Consider the following 24,829-nt stretch of genomic DNA (forward strand, 5'->3'; position numbering starts at 1 on the left):
ACAAGCAGGACAAACAATTGGCAGATATCGTATACTTGGATTTTCAGGCCTTTGACATGAAGCTGCTGAACAAGATAATTAGAATTAGGTTTAATATCACCAGCTCACGTTGTGAAATCTAACTTCACGGCAGCAGTACAATGAAATACACAATAAATATAAAAAAACTGAATTACAGTATTTGTCTATTAAATAGTTAAGTTGCAATAAGTATTGAGATAATGTTCATGGTGGGAGGGGTGGGGAAGAGAATCTCATTTAAACCTATCGAATGGTGAAAGGCTGACAGAAAGTATGTTTCCTATGGTGGAGAAGCCCAGGACTAGAGGACACAGCCTCAGAATAGAGGGACGTCCATTTAGAACTGAGATGAGGAGGAATTTCATTAGCAAGAGTGCTGAATCTGTGGAATTCATTGCCACAGGCAATGTGGAGGCCAAGTCTTTATGTATATTTAAGGCAGAGGTTGATAGATTCTTGATCAGTCGGGAAGAACACAGGAGATTGGGGCTGAGAGGGAAATGGATCAGGCTTGATGATCAAATGGAGCAGACTCAATGGGTAAATAACCTAAATCTGCTCCCATCTCTATGGTCTAAACTGAGGCACTTTATGCCGGACCCATCAGAAGATTCAGATCCTCAGATATGGATCTCAAAGATAAACACTGCACTTTTTTTTTTGCAGCAAAACTACTGTATTTCCACATTTAGGAAGCATTGTGGGAAACAGAAGCTTCTGCTGTTCATATTTCAGCCTTTCTGGAAATGAACTTGAGAAATAAAATGGAAGCTTTACCTTGATAGGAATCTTGATGGCAAGAATGGAATTAACAGTTGGGAAGGAATAACTTTGCAATACAAACTTCAAAGTCTTAGTGCGACAGATGATTGATAGTTAAGCAGATGATCTGTATCCAATGATTATAGCCAAATTTCCTATTGTCCTTGTGGACAGGTAAAACTGCAGAAAACCTGATGATCAAAAAAGCCACCAAGATGCAAAAGCAAGAATCTAAAACAGTTCACAGCATTTACATCAAAACATGCAAACAAAAGCAAAGGGGAATACACACTACTGGATACAATACCATAGCAGTCACTGGACACCCAAAATCATGACTTCTTAGCACCTTTACAAAATAACATTCTCCGTCACCTGAACATGTACAATGGGAGCAAAATTCTGCCCCTTCTTCCAGGTCAGCCTCTCGTCAAGCTCATCATCCTTGAATACAGCCCAGTTAGGATTTTTGGGAAAATACATTTTCAGGATGGCATAAAGCACCTTGAGTGTATCACAACACAAACAGATTTACATCTAACTTCAGAAGTCTTTCCCTTCTTCAAATATTGCAATCTGATCAATTGTGACATTTTGTCACAGCACTATGAAAGAAGTTTTACCCTAGAATCAGTGGAGCCAATAGGAACTTTCATGTGTGAAGTGTCATTTCATTGTAAAAAGATCAAACAAATTTTACTGGCGTAATAAAATTTTAGAAACGAACTGATAAAAGCAGAACCAAGCCCAACAGTTAAGAGTCAGCAATCATTGCATTTGGGCAGGTAATCACACCAACACTTGAAATGGAAATACAGTTTAAGTACATAACTTATTTAATACTCAACACATAACTTTATTACTCTAAGAAATAAAATGCTGCTCATCCGCATTTTGCTCTAAATCTATTTTATAATATTCAGCAACATTAAAAAATCTTAACCTATCAAAAGACACTCTTGCAGGTTAAATACTTAACCATAAAAACAAAAATCTTAGTTTGTGGATGGACAAAGCAAATACACTATTTTTATAGAAAATTTTATTCAACATACAACATTTTCCAGCAAAAAGGCAATATACAGGAAAAGATTTCATACACTGCTACGTGAATTAAAAAGATAGAGGGAAGAGAAATTGTGAATTGCAGATTTCTATTTTACTGCACTCAACTAGACACGCTGCTGCAATTAGCTTAAAAAAAACCCAGTCTGAAATAAAACTACACGCAATGAATATCAACATCAGTGACTTTACCTGCAGACTCCTCCATGGGAATTTTATCCTTAGAGTGTTAAATTGTACATGTTCATCATTAAATATACATTTTTTTTGTATTTTTTTAAAATTTTTACAAAGTCAACAGCTTACTACTTACGTTATTGAGCATGCCCTCTGTGCTAAAGGCTGTTTTTGTCATGTTATAATTTTTCACATCTCACCATGACAAAATAGAACATTCAGATTTTTCAACTTTGCCTTTTCCAGCCACCACTGTTTTAAAACCAACTCCCCACAGGCAGCACAGTAAACCCCACCTACTCCAGTCAGTTACCATTCGGAAGCACCAATGGCCATAGCATCAAAGTAAAACAAGCATAGCCAGATCTACAAACTCGCACCAGGCAGGATACAATGAGTACTGATTTATTATTATTGCCAAGGTGTTCTACAAAGAGTATGGTATGGGAACAAAAACCCAGGTCATGTTTAAAAACAAAATCAAAGACCACATTCAGCTGGGAGAAAAAAAAAATCTCCTTAATATTAAGTGCCAACAACGTGCAAGATGTAGTACAGACACCATTTATTAATGCTGTGAAAGTAGGTGGTGTACAAATTCACAAAAATTCTGAATTCATCCAAACTACCTAAATAAAGAAAAACTATCCAAATGACTGTAAACATGAACATGCTGACTGCTTCTTCAAGCATTTGTGAAGTTTCACAACACTTGTAATTAGCAGCCAGTCAAAGATGTGAATCCTATGCCATCTGCTGTGGGTTATTCTAAAAGGCATGAAACCATTTAGCAAATGACTAGCTGTTTTCTTACTACTCAGCTCCTTCACTATGCTGCCACATTTTTTCACCTTTATAAGAAGAACTCACACCTGACTGCATTGCTCTTTGTAAAGGGTAAATCCATTTCTTTGCTCCATCTGGAAAATAGGCAGTCAATTGGTACAGGGAAGCCAAACCGAACAGCCTCAACAAAATAAAATTAGCATCAGCAGCAAATCCTGTCGCTGAAGACTTTTGACAAGGTGCACTTGTACCAAAGTTTTTTGTTACTGTTGTTGGATAGGTGCACAGTGTCTTTTTGATTCTTTAAATTTATTTTTTTTAGACACACAATTTTGACCAAGTCATTTATTGGTGTCAGTTGTGAATCTTGATCGCTTTTTCCAGATATGCATAGCGACTTCTCTTTGGAGCTTTATTGAAGTGATCAAGTCCCAACCATGGCCTTGGCTGGGACATATTACCTGGAACAAGAAAAATATATTAGATACTTGAATAATTTTGATTATATGTAACTCAGTTGTTTGTCATAAATAAACTGCAGCTTTTGCATTGACTATCAACATCACTTAATATAATTAGGACCACAAAAACTTTAAAATACAATCATCAAGGGTGTTAAAGCCCATGCATACAAATAAGAAACAGGTTCTCAGAGCTTCCACACTTCTTAAAATGCAATGATGCCACAGCCATTTCGCCACCTGCAGCATTCAGACTTCTCACTGTGAGCAAACATGCTTAAAATTTCTGTGATGAAAGTTCCATCATTATGGACAAAAACAGAATTGCTCAGTTTCATTTTACTCATTCATAAAGTAAAACTTATTTATATCTAATGAAGGACCTCAAAGACTCAAAAGGATGAACTCTGAAGTATCCCCTTCCCCAAACACACACGTTGCTGCCCGACTTGGAACTTTTCTGGCATTTTGTTTCTATTTTAGATTTCCAGCACGTATATTCTTTTGATTTTCATTCTAGATTTCAATAGTAAAGATATCACCTAAATTTGCCACACATACATCCTCAGTGTATATGGGTCATTTATGCTTCTGTTTTAAAATTTGCATATTCTTGACACCATTAGCAAGGACCTGCTTTTATTGTTCAAAGTGATGATTGCTGAACCAATGAAGATACTCCTTTTGTGCCTTTGGAGAAATACTTCACCAAAACAGCACCAGCAGTCGGAATAATCCAAATAATCCAAGCCACTAGAACTGAAGCAACAGCTAGCTGGGTTACTGTGTTGAAGAGGGTTGTGAAACAGTCTTTTCAAATTTGCCTGCCTAGAAATCTGCCACCATCATCTGCTTTATGATGACATACAAACCACAAATGTAACCAACAGGTCCATTATAGAACCAATTTCTATTATGTAGAAATGTGTAGACTGATAGCAAAAGAGGAATGCCAGCACATCACTTTTCTCAATCTTACACTCTCGAAGGTTTTTAAATGTGGGCTATCGACTTTCTGTCCAATAACCAATTCTCATCATGTCAGTACATTGACTTCAAATTTCATATACTCTATTAACCAACCTCCTGTGCGGGCCTTAAAAGCCTTCCCAAAACCCAAATACACCACTCTTGATTTGTTCTACTCATATCCTCAAAATTGTAACATATTAATAAAATGTGAGTTTACCTAAATAAATTCACATTGTAAAATGTTCTATTATTACATGGTCAGAGAACACTACAGCACAGAAATAAGTACTTTGGCCCATCTAATCCAAGCCAAACATTAATCTGCCTAGTCTGATCGACCGGGACTCTCCTATCCAAATTTCAGTTAAATGTTGAAATTGATCCTACAGCTACCACTTTCACTGGCAACTTACCACCCTTTGAGAGAAGTAGTTCCTCCTCATGCTCCCCTTAAACAATTTACCTTGCATCCTTATCTAATGACCTCCAGTTCCAGTCTTACCCAACCTCAGTGGGAAAAGCCTACTTGCACTTACCCTACCAAACCCCTCAATTTTGTATACCACTATCAAATCTTCCCTCAATCTTCTACATTCTAGGAAATAAAAGTACTAATGTAATCAATCTCTCCCTATAACTCAGGCTCTAAAGACTTGGCAACATCCTTGTAAATATTTTGTGTTCTTTCAACCTTAATGAAATCTTTCCTGTAGGTAGATGACCAGAAATTGATTCCAAATTAGGTCCGATCAACATCTTATACAACTTCAACATAACATCCCAACTCCCATACTTAATACTTTGATCTATGAAGGCCAATGTGCCAAAGGCTCTTTATGACCCTATCTAATCATGACATCACTCTCAAAGTAGAATGAATCTGTATTCCCAGATTCGTCAGTTCTACTGTGGTCCTCAGTGCCTTACCTCTCACTGTGCAAGTCCAACGCTGGTTAGTCCTTCCAAAGTCTAACATCTCACACTTATCTGCATTAAATTCCACCTGCCATTTTTCTAACTCATTCAGATCATGCTGCAAGCATTGATAGCCTTTCTCACTGCCTACTTCGGCCCTAATCTTGGGTGTCATCTGCAAATTTACTGATCCAGTTGACTACATTACCATCCAGATCATTAACATGGCAAACAACAGATCCAGCATTGATCCCTGCAACATACCACACCACTTGTCATAGGCCTCCAGACAGAGAGGAACCCATCTATTACCACTCTCGGCTTCTCCTGCAAAACCAATGTCTAATCCAATTTACCACCTCATCTTGAATGCCAAACGATTGAACCATCTTGACCAACCTCCCATGCGGAACCTTGTCATAGGCCTTGCTAATGTCCATATAGACAACAATCACTGCTTTGCCTTCATCAACTTTCCTGGTCACTTCTTCAAAAAAAAAACCACACTATGATTTGTTAGACATGACCTACCACAGGCATAAAACCATGACGACTACCACTAATCAGTCCTTGTCTATTCAAATAGCGAATTCCAGCTAACTGGGCCATCAGTTAATTGGCACAGCGGTTTGCTTATTTGGGGCAGTTTTTAATGAACAGAAACTAATTTTCGAGAAAATAGCTGGGACCCCTCCTTTAGTTTATTTGAGATACTATGCCACTTAACTGGGATAGGAGACTGTTGCAGAACTGCTTCTGACTGACTTCAGTCACGTGCACTTGTGTGGAATTATCTACTTAGGCTGATAAATGCAGATGCAAAGAGCTTTAACTTTTGATAACTTATTTAGACTTAAAAATTTTAGACCCATGTCAAGATGCCACAAAAGATTTGATACTAGCTGAAAATATTACGCTACACGGCTGTGCTGATTTTATTTACAGATAATCAAACACAGTAGCATACACTGGATGAATTCCTCTGTCAATAGCCTTTAGAAACTAATAGGACTACAGTAGTGTTAGCAGTATTTGAATTTGTTCTGTATTTCATTTAAATACATAATTTGTCACTCAGTTAAAGTGTAGTCTGTCCTTTTAATATTTTTTTAAAACTACTCCTATATAAAGCTTCAGCTAATAGGGGCAGCCACTTAATTGGGCCAAGAAGTACTGGTCCCAATGAACCAGAATCCACTGTACTTCTAGTTAGGGTGCCTTAGAATATCTTCCTTCAGGTTTTCTGCACCAAACATCACAGTTGTGCTCATAAATTTAGCCCCCCATCTAGACTTCTGCCTTCACTGAAGTAATCAAGGGAAATACTGCATTTTACAAAAAAAAAAGCCTGCAATCAACATATGGACTCTAACGTTCATCATTTATTCAAAATAATGGATTTCACAACATTTTAAAATGTTGCACATATCTGCTATCTTGGGTGTTTATGGGTTATTTCTTTGAAATTAGTAAATTCTACTTTACCACAGAATTGTAAAATGTACAATTACATGCTGACATACTCAAGGGAGGTAGCAGCTAAACTCCATGCAATCATGAAAAGTAACATTCACTAGAAGGAATGAAGACTTATTTTTGATCTGAGCTCCTGCAACTTGCATTATTTTAAAAACTCCTTTTTTCCAATTGGCTAATTTAATGTTTGTCACAGGTTATCATTGGAGTTCTCACTTGTGCTGTTTAATTCTAGCTTTTTAAATCATAACTTTACTTCGAAATATACTTTTTTAATGTAACTAGGACTTCACCACAAATTCTTATTTTAATGCTTCTAGAGAGGATTTTAGGTTACAAAATGAAAGGCAGGTGGCATTTAGTTCTGAGAAGTGCTGCATTTTGCGAGCTCTAAGGATAGGATGTACACCATAAATGCTACAGCTGACAAAGTACAAGCACTTCCAGTAGATCCCAAAACATTGCAGCATTAGTAGACAAAAGTATTGAAGCAAATATGAGATGCTGGCTTTCATTGGCCGGGACACAGAAAATAAACCCTATTAAGTTATGGTACAACTTTGAAACTTTGGCAACAAGCAATGTACACTGCAGTACACAAGCACTGTAGGCTAACCACAGTATAGCATGGATGTGGTTGCACTGCAGAAGGTGCAGAGATTTATAAAGATATTGCCTGGAATGGAATGCTTCAGTGAGAAACTGTACAGACTGGGCTCATTTTCCATGAAGTTGAGGGGTTATGTCTAATACGAGCAGCAAGGAGGTTACAGTGGATATGAGGAAAATAAACATTTCACCCTGAGAGTAGTTGCAACTAGGAATGTACTGCACGAGATGATAAGACAAACATAAACATTCAACAACGAAAAGTTATCTGGATAAGCACCTGAATCGCTATGGCACAAAGCAGATGGATACCTGATGGCTGGCATTACTATACAGGGTCTGTTGCTGCACTATTATAACTCTAGGATAAAAATCTTCCTTATCCACTTTACCTGAATCACTTACTTCTTGGCATCTTAAATAAATATCCCTGTTCTGAAGAAACCAACTCCAGTCTAGCCGAACTATCTTCGCAGCCAAATTTCCTCAACCCTGGCAGCCGCATGCCTTTCCTGGCCCATTCCCTCTTTTGAATTGTTACATCCTTGCTAGAATGTAATAACCGGAAATGGACAAGCTACATACAGCCAAGTGTTTAATGCACTTCCAAGTACCTCTTTCCTCTTACTTTAACAGTCTTGGCTAATCAAGGGAAACATATCTTGATCTTTTTTTAAACTGCCTTGCTATCTTTGAAGATCTATAGAAATGCCCCAAGCCCCTTCAGTTCTCTCAGTTGTTCATGGGTTCATTGATGACAGAGGGAAAGAAGCAGTTCCTTAAATGTTGAATGTGTGTCCTCAGACTCCAGTACCACCTCCTTGATGGTAGCAATAAGAGGGCATGCTCTGGGTGATGGGTGTTCTTAAAAATAGAAGCTGCCTTCCTGAGGCATAGCCTTTTGAGGTTTTGAAGCTGGGGAGGCTATTGCCCCATCAAGGAGCTGGCTGAGCTTACAAATTTCTGCAGCTTTTTTCTGATCCTGTGCAGTGACCCCTCCATACCAGACGGTGATGCAATCAGTTAGAAGCTCTGTAGAAATTTGCAAATGTCTTTGGTGACACCAAGTCTCCTCAAACTCTTAATGAAACATAGCCACTGTTGTGACTTCTTTGTAAATGCATTGATATGTTGGCCAGAATAGATCCTCAAAGATGTTGACACCCAGGAACTTAAAACTGCTCACTCTTTCCACTACTGATCTCTCGATGAGCTGGAGTTGCTTCATGTAAAAAAAAAAAGCGCAGCACCAGGCATCTCCATTCAACCTTCAGAAGGCACTAAATAATTGATGACTTGGAAAATGGCAGAAGAGTAGCAATGTCAATACGAGGTAGAGATTGAAATGCATAGTAATAGAAGATGAAAAATGACAGGGACAGGGAGGAGAAAAACAAAGGCAGTGAAAGGAAGGTAACAAGAAGAAAGTGAGAATACTAGTCTGGATCAGCAGTTAAAATCCATGCAAATACATGTTTCTTCAGCATGGTTGCAGGAAAGCTCCAAAAATTAAAACAACTGAAGTGACACCTCACACAGTTAGTGGTCCCATAGAAAAAAGATTAACAGAAAAATGCACTAATTACGACTGAATGGTATGCTTTTGCAGTGAACTGGTGATTTACATTTCTTTGGTATACAGTGAAAATTCTAATGCCAATACACAAAATCGTGAAACTGGCTTTGCATTGGATTTGGAATCCAATACACAGAATCACAAATGTATCTCAACAAGTCCATGTTAACTTTAGACACATAAATAACTTGGAATGTATTATGCCATAGAAATAGCCTTCAGTATTGAAGATCCTAACAGCTCAGTTTGGGATCTTGTCAAAGAATGACCAATACTTCATGATTTTGTTGTTATTTTCAATATTCAGGTTTTCATGCAAAGACACAAGTTACATGTACAAATAAACTTTTAATCTATTCCCAGTGTTACAAAAGCTTACCCGTCAACTGAAGAGTATCTGGAACAGGCCAGTCTTCTGAAAAAAAAGCCATGTATATAAAACTCCCACAAGAGATGACCCTTACTGCCCTCCAGAAATACATATTACAAACACAAGAAATAAATAATGACCATGGTTATTTCCATAAAATTTCTGTAATCAATTTAGCAGTATTTTAGGCATTCCAACCAACCCTTTTCACTTCCAAGTGGAAATAAATCTATTGCTACTCACTGGGCTGTGGTTCAAAATCTTTCAGGTTGATTTCATACTCGTCCTCATTTATGTACTGCTGCCGACCCATCATCACAATCGCAAACTTGAACTTTAAAAGAGATTTGATATTTAAATCAATCCTGAACAAAGTAAATGCAGTTGCACTTATTACTCAAACAAGAGAAAATCTGCAGATGCTGTAAATCCAAATCAAAGCAACACACAAAAATGCTGGAAAAACAGAACAAGGCACGCAGCATCTATGGAAAAGAGCACAATGTTTCGGGCAAAGACCCTTTGGCAGGACTGGGGGAAAAAAGCTGAGGAGTAGCTTTAAAAGGTGGAGGCGGGAGAAGAGAAACACAAGGTTGACAGGTGAAACCTGGAGGAGGAGGGATGAAGTAAAGAGCTGGGAATTTGATTGGTGAAAGAGATACAGGGCAGAGGGAGGAGTTTGATAGAAGAGGACAAAAGGAAAGGGGGGAGGAGGAGGAGGAGGAGCAAGGAGATGAGGTGAGAGGGAGAAAGGGGTATGGTGAATGTTTCCTCCGTCCCTGTCACAGCTGCTCTCAGGTTAAGGCTTTTCATTCCAGAACAAAGGACATGCTGTCCTTTAAAGATGGGGGCTTCCCTTCCTCCACCATCAACGCTGCCCTCAACTGCATCTCTTCAATTTCACGCATGTCTGCTCTCACCCCATCCTACTAGGGATAAGGTTCCTCTTGTCCTCACCTACCACCCAACCAGCCTCTGCACCCAGCACATAATTCTCTGCAACTTCCACCATCTTCAATGGGATCCCACCACCAATCACTTCTTTCCCTCCCCCGACTTCCTGCTTTCCAGTTTTCGCTCCCTACACGACTCTCTTGTCCATTCATCTACACCTACCCCTACTCTTCCTCACTCACTACCATTCAGGGCCCCAAACAGTCCTTCCAGGTGAGGCGATGTCACCTGTGGGCCTGTTGGGGTCATATATTGTGTCCAGTGCTCCTGGTGTGGCCTCCTGTAGATAAGTGAGACGATGTAGATTGGGAGACTGTGTCACCAAGCAACTACGTTCCATCCACCAGAACAAGCAGAATCTCCCAGTGGCCACCCATTTTAATTCGACTTCCCATTCTGGTATGTTTATCCATGGCTTATTCCACTGTTGCAATGAGGCCACACTTAGGTTGGAAGAAGAATAGCTTATATTCTGTCAGGGTAGCCTCCAACCCAACGGCATCAACATCGATTTCTCAAACTTCTGGTAATGCCCCACCCCCACAACCTTTACCATTCCCCACACCCACTTTCCCTCGCTCACCTCATCTCCTTGCCTGCCCATTGCCTCCCTCCAATGCTCCTCCTCCCACCTTTTCTTTCTTCCATGGCCTGTCCTCTTCTATCAGCTCTGTATCTCTTTCACTAATCAACTTCTCAGCTCTTTACTTCCTCCCTCCCCCTTCAGGTTTCACCTATCACCTTGTGTTTCTCTCTCCCCTCCCCCACTCTTTTAAAATCTTCTCAGTTTTTTCCCCTCCAGTCCCGTTGAAGGGTCTTGGCCCGAAACGTTGACTGTACTCTTTTCCATAGATGCTGCCTGGCCCGCTGAGTTACTCCAGCATTTTGTGTGTTGCATTTTATTGATGTTTCTTTTTTGTGTGCGGAAAGCAGTAAATGCATTTATTAAACAATGATGAATCGTAAACAAGAATATTTGCTTTCTCTTATTGACTACCACAATGAATTTGAAAGGTAAAATTGGAAGCACTTACTTTTTCAAACTCCTTCTCTTGGACTTCCAGTATTCCTTGAATTCGTTTCATAATCTCCCTGAATGGTTCGCTCTAAAATGTATGATACAGGTGAACTCTTGATCTTCAGAAACATTATTAAAGCTTCTCAAAATGCTCACAAATATTTCACATTGAACTTTTATAAACCAGTGATATTCTATAAATATATTTAAGTGTTTGATACACGAGGCAGCTCACCTGGCATATCCGCAACAAGAATGGAATTCCAAAAGTGCCAAAAACTTCTTTGTGAAAATGTGCCACTGGGATCAGTAATTCATTCTCTTTATCCAGTTCTACCTGATCTAGAGGAACCTCCTGAGAAATGTCAAATCAATACACTAATTAGAAAGTTTCTTTTGAAATTAGAATGTATATTCTTTTGAAATTAGAATGTATATTAAGTCTTACTAAAATAACGTACCTCTATTCTGAAAGTCCGGCTCGTTGCTGGAGATAAACATTCTAACAGCTCATCTTCCTGATGGACTCCAATTATTTTGTAGCTTACAATTTCCAGTAGTCTAAGCAAAAGCAAAAATAGATACAAATTATCTTTGCTTAAAGTTAATGCAGAATAATTTTTTTTTTCATATTTAACTGCTCAGATATGATAGAACCGTGTATTATCCATACAATTGGACCAGTTTCGATTGCAAGAAAAAACCTTGCCTTTAAATTTTTAGCATTGTTTACAGAAATTGAGCCAGGAACATCTGACCGTATTTTATCTAGGAATCAATGACAACTAGATAGCAATATAAGACCCTTTGAAGTACACAATTTGTTTTTCATTGTATAAAACATTTGGTGAATATTAATTAGCATCTAAGCATTACTTTCTTCAGGCAAATATGTTAATTAAAATCAATGCCCAGCCATTAACCTGTATGAAAATTACCAGAATGTGCGGTTCTATGGATGTGGACAATTTGTAAGTTACACTACAAAAATGTGAAGGAAGGTAATACTATTACTTGAAAAGTTAATTGAGCTGAATTTGTTTTGGATTAAACAACAAGATTTCCTGATATGGATTACCAAGAAGTAACAAAACAACATACCAAAACAGTTTACTATTAACTAATTTACATTGGCTATGTTAACAAGGAGGTGATTACTACACAATTCTTACCTTAGTTTACTGGATCCTTTATCTGACAACTCTACAGCTTTCTTACATTCTTCCAGTAAGTCACGAACACAACCATGCTTATCAGGATATAGTGTTATCTCCTGTAATAAAACCAAATAATGATTAATAAATGTTTAAGCCTATTTACAGCTGCACAACCCAACAGGCTACCAGCAGCATTCTTGTGGCTATATTGTTTGTTACCATGTGGGCTCAGCTATACTGGCCAGACACACCTGACCACGTGATGGATTTCAGTTCCAATCTGACCCATGCACAAAACATTTTCATAGTTTGAAAAACATTTCAATAAACAAGTTAAAAAAAATCAATACTCTCATAAAACTATTTGAGTACAAGAAAATAAATACAAAATCTGAGCCACCTTCCTGTGGCTGCTTCTCCCAATACAGCAATGATCATTCAGATTAATAGGGTCACGCCATGTATACTGGGCAAGCCCAACAACAGGGCGAGGGTCTGAATGCAAAGTGCATCTGACAGAATTCCCAGCTGATGTCTGCACTGTGTTCCATAGTCACAGTGGCAAGTCCTGCAGGTGTCCAGGTTCAGACTGGCATATGACCTCCAGCTCGTTGCTGACTTTCACATCACAATATACAAGCCTGAAAGCTAAAAGTAAATTGGCCATTTACTCAATCTAATCAGTCCAGTGAAATTGATTACACTTATTCCTAGGCTACATGTTGGCAGCACCTGAAGGATAAGTTTACAATATTATAATACTATGAAAGAAACAAGTACTGGAGCACAATTTTTCAGAATAAAGATCCTGTACCTTTACTGCATATTTTTAGTGTTAACAGACCATTTAATGATGGGAAATGAGTGAAAGATCATCTTTTCATCTTACCATTGTGCTTACAAATCCTGGTGCAGGTTTACTATAAAAAATGCTCCAGAGTTAACAAAGCAGCAAAGCATTCTTCAGCAATAAGAAAATGTGAAATAACAGATTTTATCCAATCTCATTAGAGGTGCGAGCAAAAAGATTGCACATCTTTAAAATTTGCTTTGCCAGTAGATATTTAATCAAGAGCCCGTTTAGGGCATAGATGAAAAAATTTTTTTTGGTGTTAAGAGAATAATGTGTTATTGGGATAAGGCAAAAAAACGAGGTTTATTTGGAAGTTCAATTTTATTGAATAGAAGATGGACTGAATGCTCTTCTGGTCATGTTTCTTGCGCTGGTACTTATAATTTTAACTGCAAGAATAGCATTTATCTGTAAAAACAAATGTTTCATAACTCAAGTTACTAATTTTTTCAAAGGTTCATTTATTATCAAAGTATATAACTTTGAAATTCTTTTTCTCCAGATAGCCACAAAACCAGGAAGAAAAAGAACAGCGGCACAATCAACAATCCACAAATCCCCCTCTCCCGCATACAAAAAGACAAGAAAGATCAGGCAAAAAACAGAATATAAACTTAGAAAATAGGTGCAGCAGTAGGCCATTCGGCCCTTCGAGCCTGCACCGCCATTCAGTATGATCATGGCTGATTATCCAACTCAGAACCCTATACCTGCTTTCTCTCCATACCCTCTGATCTCTTTAGCCACAAGGGCCATATCTAACTTCCTCTTAAATATAGCCAATGAACTGGCCTCAACTGTTTCCTGTGGCAGAGAATTCCACAGCTTCACCACTCTCTGTGTGAAGAAGTTTTTCCTCATCTCGGTCCTAAAAGGCTTCCCCTTATCCTTAAACTGTGACCCTTTGTTCTGGACTTCCCCAACATCGGAAACAATCTTCCTGCATTTAGCCTGTCCAATCCTTTTAGAATTTTATATGTTTTAATAAGATCCCCCCTCAATCTTCTAAACTCCAGTGAGTAAAAAACCAAGACTGAAGAAAGTCTGTTGTTCAGGTCTACATTCAACATGCAGAAAGTGTAGAAAACATTCTCTAGGCACAGCTGCAGGCCATCTTTTTAGAATGTTCTCCCCAATTTTGTTAAAATGCCACCCATTTTGCAACACTAAGCTACATGTCTACTCAATCTTAAATGTAGCCCAGAAGTAAATATTTACCTCTTCCCTATAGTTGCTGTTGAGCCATATACACTTGAAACTTCGTCTGTTTTCAAAGTCTGTGATCTTCATTTTCAACTAAGATCAGGAAAACAAGATTTTATTATAACGCTAGAAAAGTATGAAATTTAAAACAAAGTGGAAAAAAATAACTGCATGTGTGACCAGTTTCAATCTCAGCTACGGATATGCAACAGAGATTGCCAGATTGAAGCATTTTACAGCCACTTGAAACTTCTAATCAAAAAGCAGCAACTTCACAATCCCTTTTAAGAACACCTTTTTTCTCGTTCGGGATTAAAATTGTTCTGACAACAATTTGTTTTTACAACCCTTTAATCCCACTACATACTCTAATTACAGAATAAGCAAATAATGAGTGCAATTTTAGAAACTTCAAATTCACGGATACTACTAAAATAGCCGAATTCCATTTTTCAGGCCAATAAGAAATTTATCTGCAATAAAATATGCAGTAATTATGTTTCAAACATTAAGCTGCCATGCAGCAATTTTGCGAGATTTATTGAGCCAAAAAAATAAATCTCATTAAATAAATCAAAGGAAGATTTTCTCATTTAAGCCTGCTCTACAGTTCCATATTCTCAACATGAGCTAGTAAAAACTTTGTAGAGAGGCTGCTGAGGAAAAAGCTATTGACGTGGTTGTGCTCCAAAACTACATTTGATAAAGTATCACATAATAGATTTTTCATCTGGCTTAAGGGTTATGTACTGAAAAGGGCTGCAGAAGCAAGAATAGGACTGACATTAACAGTAAACAGCGGCAAAAAGATTGTACCGAGAGAAAGGAATTATAGTATTTCACCAACCCCCATGTTCAAACCACTACTTTTTAAAAAATATACATCTGGACTCAGGTGTACAGAGTAGAATTTCCAAATACATAAATGAAAAAACTTGGTACTTGGTGAACTGTGAGTATAGTAATATACTCAAGGAAACAAACAAGCTGGTGGAACAAGAATACTTGCTTGTTAAAATCAATACAGAGAAATGAAGCAGAAAATGGGGGAAAAAATTACACGAATCTAGAATTCTAAAAGGAGATCTGGAGCAAACACGAGGAAGTCTGCAGATGCTGGAAATTCAAACAACAACACAGCAGGCTAGGCAGCATCTATAGGGAGAAGCACTGTCGACGTTTCGGGCCGAGACCCTTCGTCAGGACTAACCGAAAGGAAAGATAGTAAGAGATTTGAAAGTAGTGGGGGGGAGGGGGAAATGCAAAATGATAGGAGAAGACTGGAGGGGGTGGGATGAAGCTAAGAGCTGGAAAGGTGATTGGCGAAAGTGATACAGAGCTGGAGAAGGGAAAGAATCATGGGACGAGAGGCCTTAGGAGAAGGGTGGGGGGGAAGAGAGCACCAGAGGGAGATGGAGAACAGGCAAACAACTAAATATGTCAGGGATGGGGTAAGAAGGGGAGGAGGGGCATTAACGGAAGTTAGAGAAGTCAATGTTCATGCCATCAGGTTGGAGGCTACCCAGCTGGTATATAAGGTGTTGTTCCTCCAACCTGAGTTTGGATTCATTTTGACAATAGAGGAGGCCATGGATAGACATATCAGAATGGGAATGGGACGTGGAATTAAAATGTGTGGCCACTGGGAGATCCTGCTTTTTCTGGCGGACCGAGCGTAGGTGTTCCGCGAAATGGTCTCCCAGTCTGCGTCGGATCTCACCAATATATAAAAAGCCACACCGGGAGCACTGGACACAGCATACCACATCAGCCGACTCACAGGTGAAGTGTCGCCTCACCTGGAAGGACTGTCTGGGGCCCTGAATGGTGGTGAGGGAGGAAGTGTAAGGGCAGGTGTAGCACTTGTTCCTTTTACAAGGCTAAGTGCCAGGAGGGAGATCGGTGGGAAGGGATGGGGGGGATGAGTGGACAAGGGAGTCGCGTAGGGAGCGATCCCTGTGAAAAGCAGAAGGGGGGGGGGGGGGGGGGGGAAGGGAAAAATGTGTTTGGTGGTGGGATCCCGTTGGAGGTGGCGGAAGTTACGGAGAATTATATGTTGGACCTGGAGGCTGGTGGGGTGGTAGGTAAGGACAAGGGGAACCCTATCCCGAGTGGGGTGGCGGGTGGATGGGGTAAGGGCAGATGCGCGGGAAATGGGAGAGATGCGTTTGAGAGCAGAGTTGATGGTGGACGAAGGGAAGCCCCTTTGTTTAAAAAAGGAAGACATCTCCTTCGTCCTGGAAAGAAAAGCCTCATCCTGAGAGCAGATGCGGCGGAGACGGAGGAATTGTGAGAAGGGGATAGACTTTTTGCAAGAGACAGGGTGGGAAGAGGAATAGTCCAGGTAGCTGTGAGGAGATCTGGAGTACTGTTTTTGGAAAGTGGCAGGGCACATTGAGAAAATACAGCAACTAATGTAACTGTACTTTTCAGAAATAGTTCTGCAAAAAGAGAAAGGAAGTTACGATGAATGTTCGTAAAACCCTTGTTTAGTTGTAACTGGTGATCTTATGGTTTAAGGGAAAACGCAAAAAAATCCAGGAAGGCTGTAGACAAGATCAAATTGATTCTAGAATTAGATAGTTTTAGTAGTGTGATTAGAAAGGAACGACTTGTCCTCCTTAGAAACAACCTATGAGGATGATTTAGGAGGCATTTTAAATCATCTATACCCAAAACAATTGGGTATAACAAACTGAAAAAGACCTTTTTGTTAAAGTTGGCTTAAAACATTGGCTGCTTTTCAAAACATAACATTCATACTTCTTTGCATTTTCATGTCACAAATACAAAAGTACTCCACATAAACTTGCAATAGAATAATCTCATTCTTTAAATTTAAAGATTAAAATATTCTTCAGGCAACAGTGACAAGGCTACTAAAAGTTAAATATTGGCAAAACTGCACTAGAACAGTGATAGATGATCATGAGAAGTGATATCAACAAATTTATTTGAAAGTTCTAAACACATCTTTTACACAAGTTTACCCAAACTTTTTGAACACGTTATTAACCCTGCAGATAATCAAGCATACCTGTTGATAATAGAGTTTCTTTGGTTGCCTTGGCTTGAAGAACTGCAGCAGATCTCTAAGTGTGCCTTCATAATTATGTCTAAGAGGATTACCAGGGCCATCCCTGTAACTTTAACAATAAAATTCTTTAATTTCTGGAAATCTGTTAAAGCAAGAGCATCATGCCAAAAGGACTGGTTACTTCAAATATAGGTTGCAAAACACAAGACAAAATAAACACGTGGTCAATTGCATGGAAAAAAAGGCAGGGGACACATCACCAGTTACTTTTGTTCTGTGCCTACAATTTTTCAACTCTAATCCCTGCTGTAATCACCCTTTACTCTTACTTATCTTCAGTGAGCAAAAAATTACTTCACAAAACAATAGCAGAAGTTCCCTTAATTAAAAAGGCATGCTAGATCAGCAGCAGTCACAGCCGATCAAGTATGGCAAGACCACATTCAAGGCCATATCTCCTCTGTATCTTGTCAAATTTACAAAAGTTACAGATTACTTAAGAGTTCACTGTTGTTTAAGTTAGGAGGAAATATGCATTAATATACAAAAAGAATTTCAGCAATGAAATTATGTAGTCTTACCCTTGAGACTTGAAGAATTGAAGCAACATTGGGTCAGTGTTTAGTCGCTGAGCAACAGTCTTGGCAACCTACCAAAAAGAAAGCACATTTAAAACCTGGTGTTATAAATAGCAACTTATTAAAATTGGATATTGCAACTTAGTATCCATAATGGAATGAAGACATTTGAAATAAGCACTGAACAGAAAAGGAAACCTCTTTAAAGTGAAAGTTCTATTTTTAACCATGTCAGCATAACTGCCCATCCCTAATTGCCCTCAACGTGGTGGCAGTGGTCATCTGGTGAAAGTACTCCCACTTTACTACTGGATTGAGAGCATTAGGATTTATACCTAGCAATAAGGAATATCCAGCAGTACATTTCTAGATTCAGCACTATGTGAGACTTGGAAAGGAACCCATAAACAGAGGTGTAGTGAAGTTGACTGAAGTTGAGCTTTTGAGAAGTGCTACCAGAATAACTTAATACAAATGACCCAGAGCATTTTGTAAAGAATACATCTTGCAGTCACTGTGCTTAGTATTGGAGACAATGAATAATCATGGTTAAGTGAGGTGGCAATCCAGCAGGCTGCTTTGCTCTGGATGACACAAAAACTTCTTCAGTATTTTTGGCACTATTTTCATACAGGCAATGGAGAGCATGCCAACCAACTTAAGCCTTGTAAATGACAGAGGCCTTGGATATCAGGAGGTAAGTAACATCCATACGATACTAATAACTGACTCGCTCTTGCAGCCAATGAATTACCTGACTGCTCATTTTAATTTTGGGTCAATTGTGCCTCCTAGAAAATTTGAGACATGCAGATAGGAAAATGCCACTGAACATCAAGATCAGCTAGACTTGTTGTCATAGCCTGGCATAGCATGGTTATTAAATGACACTCAGCGCATACCTGAGAATCACCCAAACATATTTTGTTGCATTTTCTAGAAGCTTCAACTCTCCACACCCCACCTCCACTACTTCTGAAGTGAAGTTAAATGTCAAGAATGGTTGGCCTAGAACACTACTTTGAGGATGACTCACAGTGATGTTCTGGAACTGGGCTGATTGCATTTGTGGCCCCATCAGCAAAATATGTATTACATCATAATGTTGACAAGCTCTATTCCAGCATTTCATTTGCTGCTCTCTCATCTTAACTATTCCAATGTCTTACTCATTCCATCATCTCTGGATGTCTAATAACCATGTCTGACCTCGTCTAACAACCCAGCAGTGATCATTTAAAAATAATCCATTTTATATTCCTGAAGGTTATGGGCTCTGTCCTTTACCTGAAATCACCTTAGTTTGTGTATTACATTTTGTAAAACAATCCTTCATTTAAGCTCCTTAGTAAATCTCACTGTATTAAAGGAATTACACAAATGTCAGCTATCAAATAAGCAGTATTTGACTTAACAGTATTAAGACTTAAAGGTCAGCTTTTTGATATAGCTGCTAAGTCAAGGCTAAAGTAACAGAAATGTTTAGTTGCAAACATAACTACCAAACCCAGAGATAATCTACATGTACTGTAAAATATTCAATGCCCACCTTCAGAATGCTTTAAATAGAAGGTGCAATTGTTGGTATTGGTTCAGTGTAGCCAAATTCATATCACTTGAGCCTAAATTTTACGACACCTATTTAAACCCTGAAGTGAACATATGTCAAAACTTTCATACCTGAAAGTAGTTCATTCTATTAGACAGAGTGACCACAAAGCCTGGGTCATTAGGAATAGTCTTATCACAAAAGATGACATCAACCCGATGGTAGAGATCCCGAAAATAATCTTTTGCTGTTGGTAACTCACTGGAGTCATTTTCTGGATCATCCCTGAAAACCAGTCAAAATATTTCAATGACTACATGGCCAAGCAATTCTTCCAAACATGAACTCAATTATGTTTTGTGCCTGCCATGCAATCAAAGTTTACTCTTTATGATATAATATTCACAACTGCAATGACATGGGAAGAAGGGATAAAATTCCATTAACTTTAATCGGAAAGTGTTAAAATTGCTGAGTACAAATTCTATTCCACTATACTCAAATGTTGCTTGAAGCGGTCACAAAGCAAATATTAATTTTGTTTAATCTATACCTGTTTACACCTATTTAGCCAAGCAGTACATCCCTCCATTCCCTGGTAAGCCAACAATTGGCTCTTTTTCCACATCAGAAACTTAATATACAGCAGGGCATACCCTCATCTCTTCACTAATGATGTTCACGTATTTTGGGATTGTAACCCTAAATCCACGACTCCAGAATCTAGCGTTAACACTTGCCCAGAAGATTTGAAGATAATTTTGTTTCCCTGCTCAGAAGAATGCTAATCAATATCAAATGATCAGTCCTATCTATTCCCCTTAATAGAAAAATGCCCAATTTAAGGAGGAAGATATAAAGATAAGCTGAGATTCAAGGAGTAGGGATGAACAGAAAATAAAGGAGCTGGATGAGTATGATAGCTAGAAAGTAAACGAAGTAAAATTATGAAAATTATAGCATAAGAAAAGCATTTGGCAGAGGGGAACAACTTCAGTTTGCCACAATTCACTAAGCTCAGTTCAAACTAGTAGGCTGGAGTGACAGCAGGCCAATTCTGACCATTCTTCCATTTGTTTCCACTGGAAAAAGTTGGGGGGAAATAACTGAAGATGCATCAGACTTATGGCAAGTAACCCAATGACCAGCCACCACAAACATCTAACTCCAGCAGATAAGAAATGCAAGCTGACATGCAAATAGAGAAATAATTCTACCCACATTATGCCAATATTTTCAAAAATACACCTAAGATCAACATAATCCCTTGCCATAAAAACTTGTGTTGTTAGCTATTTACTTTTATAATAGCAGAACATAACATCTTAAAAAAAAGTTTTGCGATTTCTCAAATAATTTATTTAAACAATATCCTGGAACTTTATTATTGCCCTCTAGTATCCACGTTCCAGCACATTACAAGTCAAAAGGAGGTAACTTACAAGCATGCAATATTTTAAATTGAAGAACCAATATTACACGTCATGTGTGGTGGCCACATATCTAACTAAAAATAACAAATGACACTGTCCTTGATGTTTTTGCTGTACAGCTAGGCTTAAAAACATAGTAACAGAATGTGTGCAACATCCAAGTTGAATGTGTACATCAATAACACAAGTGTTGAATGCTTGACTTGCTAGCTATAATTTTTGGCTTTCCAACATTGAATAGCACCTCTTGCCAATCGTAAGGATAAACATGCAAAGGCTAGGCAATTTCATTACCCAATGTGGAAGCAAGCTGAGGTCTGGAGCCTGTCACAATTGAGCAGTAACTCACACTGATGTTTTGTGCGTCTGCAGGGCGGATTACATTTTGAGCTGGGGTAGCAAATTTTGATACCTGCAAAATACTGGAAAAATAAGGTGGAATATGCTTTGAGCCACCAAATTGGAAAGAAATCAAATAGTTACAAGTATCCAGTGTCACTGATTACAGTTGTGTTTTCATTTTCTTTATAGTTTAAGAGAAAACCAAACTGTAGGTAGCATCACTGTAGACTTTAACTAGAACATATAAGTTTTGATGAAATGCAGCAATCCATTGCAGTGCTATACAAAAAAAAATGCTTCCCCCAGCTCAAACCACATCAATACTGATTGCTAATCTCAAAGAGCTGAAAAGGGCTGCAGCTAGAAAAAAAATCCAGAGTCCATTTAGAACTCCAGAGCCAAAATGTAGTGCAATCAATATATCAGGGTGGCATAGTAGCACAGTACCCAGTGCAGCTTTCTCATAGCTCGAGTTTTGGGTTTGATTCTGACTTTGGTTGCTGTCTGCATGGAGCCTGCCCATTCTTCATGAGACAGTGTGGATTCCCCCAGTAATCAGGTTTCCACCCAGATAGCACAGGCATGCAAGTTGTTTAAATGACAAATGTAAATTGGTCCTGGGTTGTAGGAAAACACGTGGAAATGGGGTTGAAAGGGCATGCAAGAAAATGGGATCTGTGCAGATAATCACTGTGAGGCAAAGGGCCTGCTTTTGTGCTGTATAATCTTAGAAATCAAGCACAAAGCTCACTTGATGGCCTGAAGAATAAGAAATTACTGCCAGAACCATGTTTAAAAACATGAAACCCCAGTCTAAATCTTGGCCCATAACGAACTACCTGCCAAGAACTGGACAGAAGTGGAGGCAGTTCAATTAACATGAAGCACCAGGGTTGGGGTGGGGTTGAAATCAGCCTGGATTCCCATTCTAAATATAATTCAGATACACTGTTTGGAAACACATCAAGGAGAATTTTGACAGTACACCTGGCTAAGACTAGATGCTTTGTACCTGGTAAAATCCTGCACAAACAGGCTTTTGGGAAGTATACTATAATGAAAACAGCCTGTTGCATCTTATTCCATTAAATAACTACTGTATGGTAAACAAATTACAAACCAAAATTGCCCTATTATTATCCAGCACCAAATTGATGGGTGGAAAATTAGTAGAACACAATTATAAACAAAAGGTTGAGCAGGCAGGTCAAGGAGGTCATTTGGCTTGCTCCAATAGGATTTTAAAATATATAAAGGCAATTTAACTTTTTTTTTGCATAAAAATCCCTTAAATTTTATAAGAATTATTTAAAATGAATGCAATGAGATTATTTCTGACGAATTTCTATCGCAGAGCTAATAAGAACTGCTTCATACAGTTGTGTACATTTGCAATCACCACTGCTGTTAGCCCACTCAAAATTTTCTGGGATTTCAGGCCATACCATCCCACAAGTTAATAAAGTACTTATCAGACCAAAACATAACCTGATGAGTTGGACCCCTTAATTAACTCAAAAACATTACTTACTTCTGAAATACTATAATATCACCATCCATGAGTTCATCAAGTGCTTTATCAAGGGATACCTCATAATCTTGAATTCTCTCAGTTAAATTGGGTTTTACTTCCTGAAGTAAAGAGAGAATAAGTGAATTAAAGCAGATTTGAAAAAAATATAAATTGTTACCATTTATCTGTTGCCGTAATTATAAAAGCCACATTGTTCAACAACCAGATATCAAATAAAAATTTATTCCTGATTAAAAAAAAAATTTGCAATTCTGAAAAATCATGGAAAAAAGTCAGATTCACACAGCAATGCTATGGCTTTAATCAAATATTTCAAAACTATTTTAATGTTTGTTATGTTCATCATACCTCATAGAGGATAAGACTAGTTCCTTGCGGAAACCCTGCTCTCTCACACATGATCGGCAGTAAATCACCTGCATAAAATAGTGTACAAGTTATTATTTAGAATACTTTCAAAATTAATATTTGCAATATCAATTGGGAACTTACGGATTTTACACGATATAGGTGTGTAGATATGTCCACAGTAATTTAAACTCCTAGTTTTGGGGTCATACATCTTCAAAAACAACATCACATCATCTGGAAAAAAAAATTTGTTTTATGGCATTATCTACGTTATTGTTCACAAGAAGCAACGATATGAAAGGAAGTAAAAGTTTACAACCAAGTGACATCCTGCTCCTATTTCATATGGCTACATTCTGTGTAGGACCACTCGAGAACAAGACTGATAAATAACAAGAAACAAAGTAGTGCCAGTTAGAGATTTGAAATAGAGGAATTAAGGGTTATGGGGAAAAGAGTGAGGACAGCAGAGTTTAGCCATGATAGTACTGAATGATGGGATAGGTTTATGGGGCTAAGTGGCCTACTTATGCTCCTATTACATCATGTCACTTACTAATACCGTACCATGGTGACAGCATGGTAGCTTAGCAGCACAACATGCGACTGATCTGAAGATTGGGATTCAATTCCCACTGCTATCTATAAGGAGCTTGTACATTCCTCCATGGGTTTCCTCTGGATGCTCCAGTTTCTTCCCTCATTCCAAAGACATAGAGGTTAGGTTAGGAAGTGGCATTCTTTATTGACAGCAGAAAGATGGTAACATTGCAGGCTGACCCCAGCATATTTTGTTGGCCACTGACACAAACTACGCATTTCACTGCATGTTTTTGATGTACATGTGACAAAGGTAACCTGTAATCTTTAACAGCCATCTCCAACTAAGTACAGACAATCCCTGCATTAAAATCATGAGTTACAGAAATTCCCTGAGGTCACAAATTACTAGCCTAAAATTTGAGGTATAGAATAAAATTTGCACTCACAAAACACATGTGCGAGTACGTTATTATTTGTGTGGCAAAACAGTAAATAAGTTAACTGAGTTTATTTTCAACCTGATGTGACATGGATTCACATAATATCACACGATGCATGGCATTTTCTAGCATCACACCACCCAAACTGTCCAGAGTAATGCTGCCTTTAATGACAAAATCAAAAAATGTAACTGCTGCCTATAATCACAAATCAACATAAGAATACATTAATATGGACTTACGATCTTTATCAAATTTAGGCAATGTTGCTCCACTGGCTGCTAACTCTGGATCTACTGTTTCTAGAAATATTGTCCATGGGTTGTCATTATCACTCAATTCAATCATCTAGGGGAAAATCAAATTTTGGTTATTAGAGCACATTTAACTCAAAAGTTGACTTTGTGTTACAATGTTCTAAAAATCAAGTACTTTTTTCTACACTGAATTTATTTAAAATGCAAACTACATTGATTGAATGGGCAATATACCAAATAGAATATACAAAGCAGGTAGCTTCTGATAAATGTTGGATAGTTATTTATAATGAACACTCAAATCAGAATTAGTGCAAGAAAATGCATGAAATCCTCCTAAAGACAAGCAGCATCTGTGATGAAACAAAGAATCATTTTAAAGCCTAAAGC

At 38.2% G+C, this 24,829-nt stretch overlaps 1 protein-coding gene across 5 annotated transcripts in view; it reads right to left on the reverse strand.

Annotated features, from left to right (window-relative positions):
- Window positions 1-1,810: 1,810 nt before the first annotated feature.
- usp7 (ubiquitin specific peptidase 7 (herpes virus-associated)) overlaps window positions 1,811-24,829 on the reverse strand; it is an 80,249-nt gene continuing 57,230 nt past the window's right edge. Inside the window, exons 18-32 of one of the 5 annotated variants that reach the window (XM_073060324.1) lie at window positions 24,425-24,530; window positions 23,341-23,433; window positions 23,197-23,264; window positions 22,846-22,946; window positions 19,671-19,824; window positions 17,994-18,061; window positions 17,413-17,515; window positions 14,391-14,468; window positions 12,335-12,435; window positions 11,624-11,723; window positions 11,398-11,517; window positions 11,179-11,250; window positions 9,434-9,524; window positions 9,200-9,235; window positions 1,811-3,272 (exon numbers count right to left, since the gene is read on the reverse strand). In XM_073060324.1, the coding sequence (XP_072916425.1) occupies window positions 3,166-3,272; window positions 9,200-9,235; window positions 9,434-9,524; window positions 11,179-11,250; window positions 11,398-11,517; window positions 11,624-11,723; window positions 12,335-12,435; window positions 14,391-14,468; window positions 17,413-17,515; window positions 17,994-18,061; window positions 19,671-19,824; window positions 22,846-22,946; window positions 23,197-23,264; window positions 23,341-23,433; window positions 24,425-24,530 (1,398 nt within the window). In that variant the 3' untranslated portion in view covers window positions 1,811-3,165. Of the gene's footprint in view, window positions 3,273-9,199; window positions 9,236-9,433; window positions 9,525-11,178; window positions 11,251-11,397; window positions 11,518-11,623; window positions 11,724-12,334; window positions 12,436-14,390; window positions 14,469-17,412; window positions 17,522-17,993; window positions 18,062-19,670; window positions 19,825-22,845; window positions 22,947-23,196; window positions 23,265-23,340; window positions 23,434-24,424; window positions 24,531-24,829 lie in introns of all 5 variants that reach the window. The other 4 variants (XM_073060323.1, XM_073060321.1, XM_073060326.1 and 1 more) reach the window with 4 other exon arrangements.

The sequence above is a fragment of the Hemitrygon akajei genome, chromosome 11, assembly GCF_048418815.1.
Source record: "Hemitrygon akajei chromosome 11, sHemAka1.3, whole genome shotgun sequence".
Classification (NCBI taxonomy): Eukaryota; Metazoa; Chordata; class Chondrichthyes; order Myliobatiformes; family Dasyatidae; genus Hemitrygon; species Hemitrygon akajei.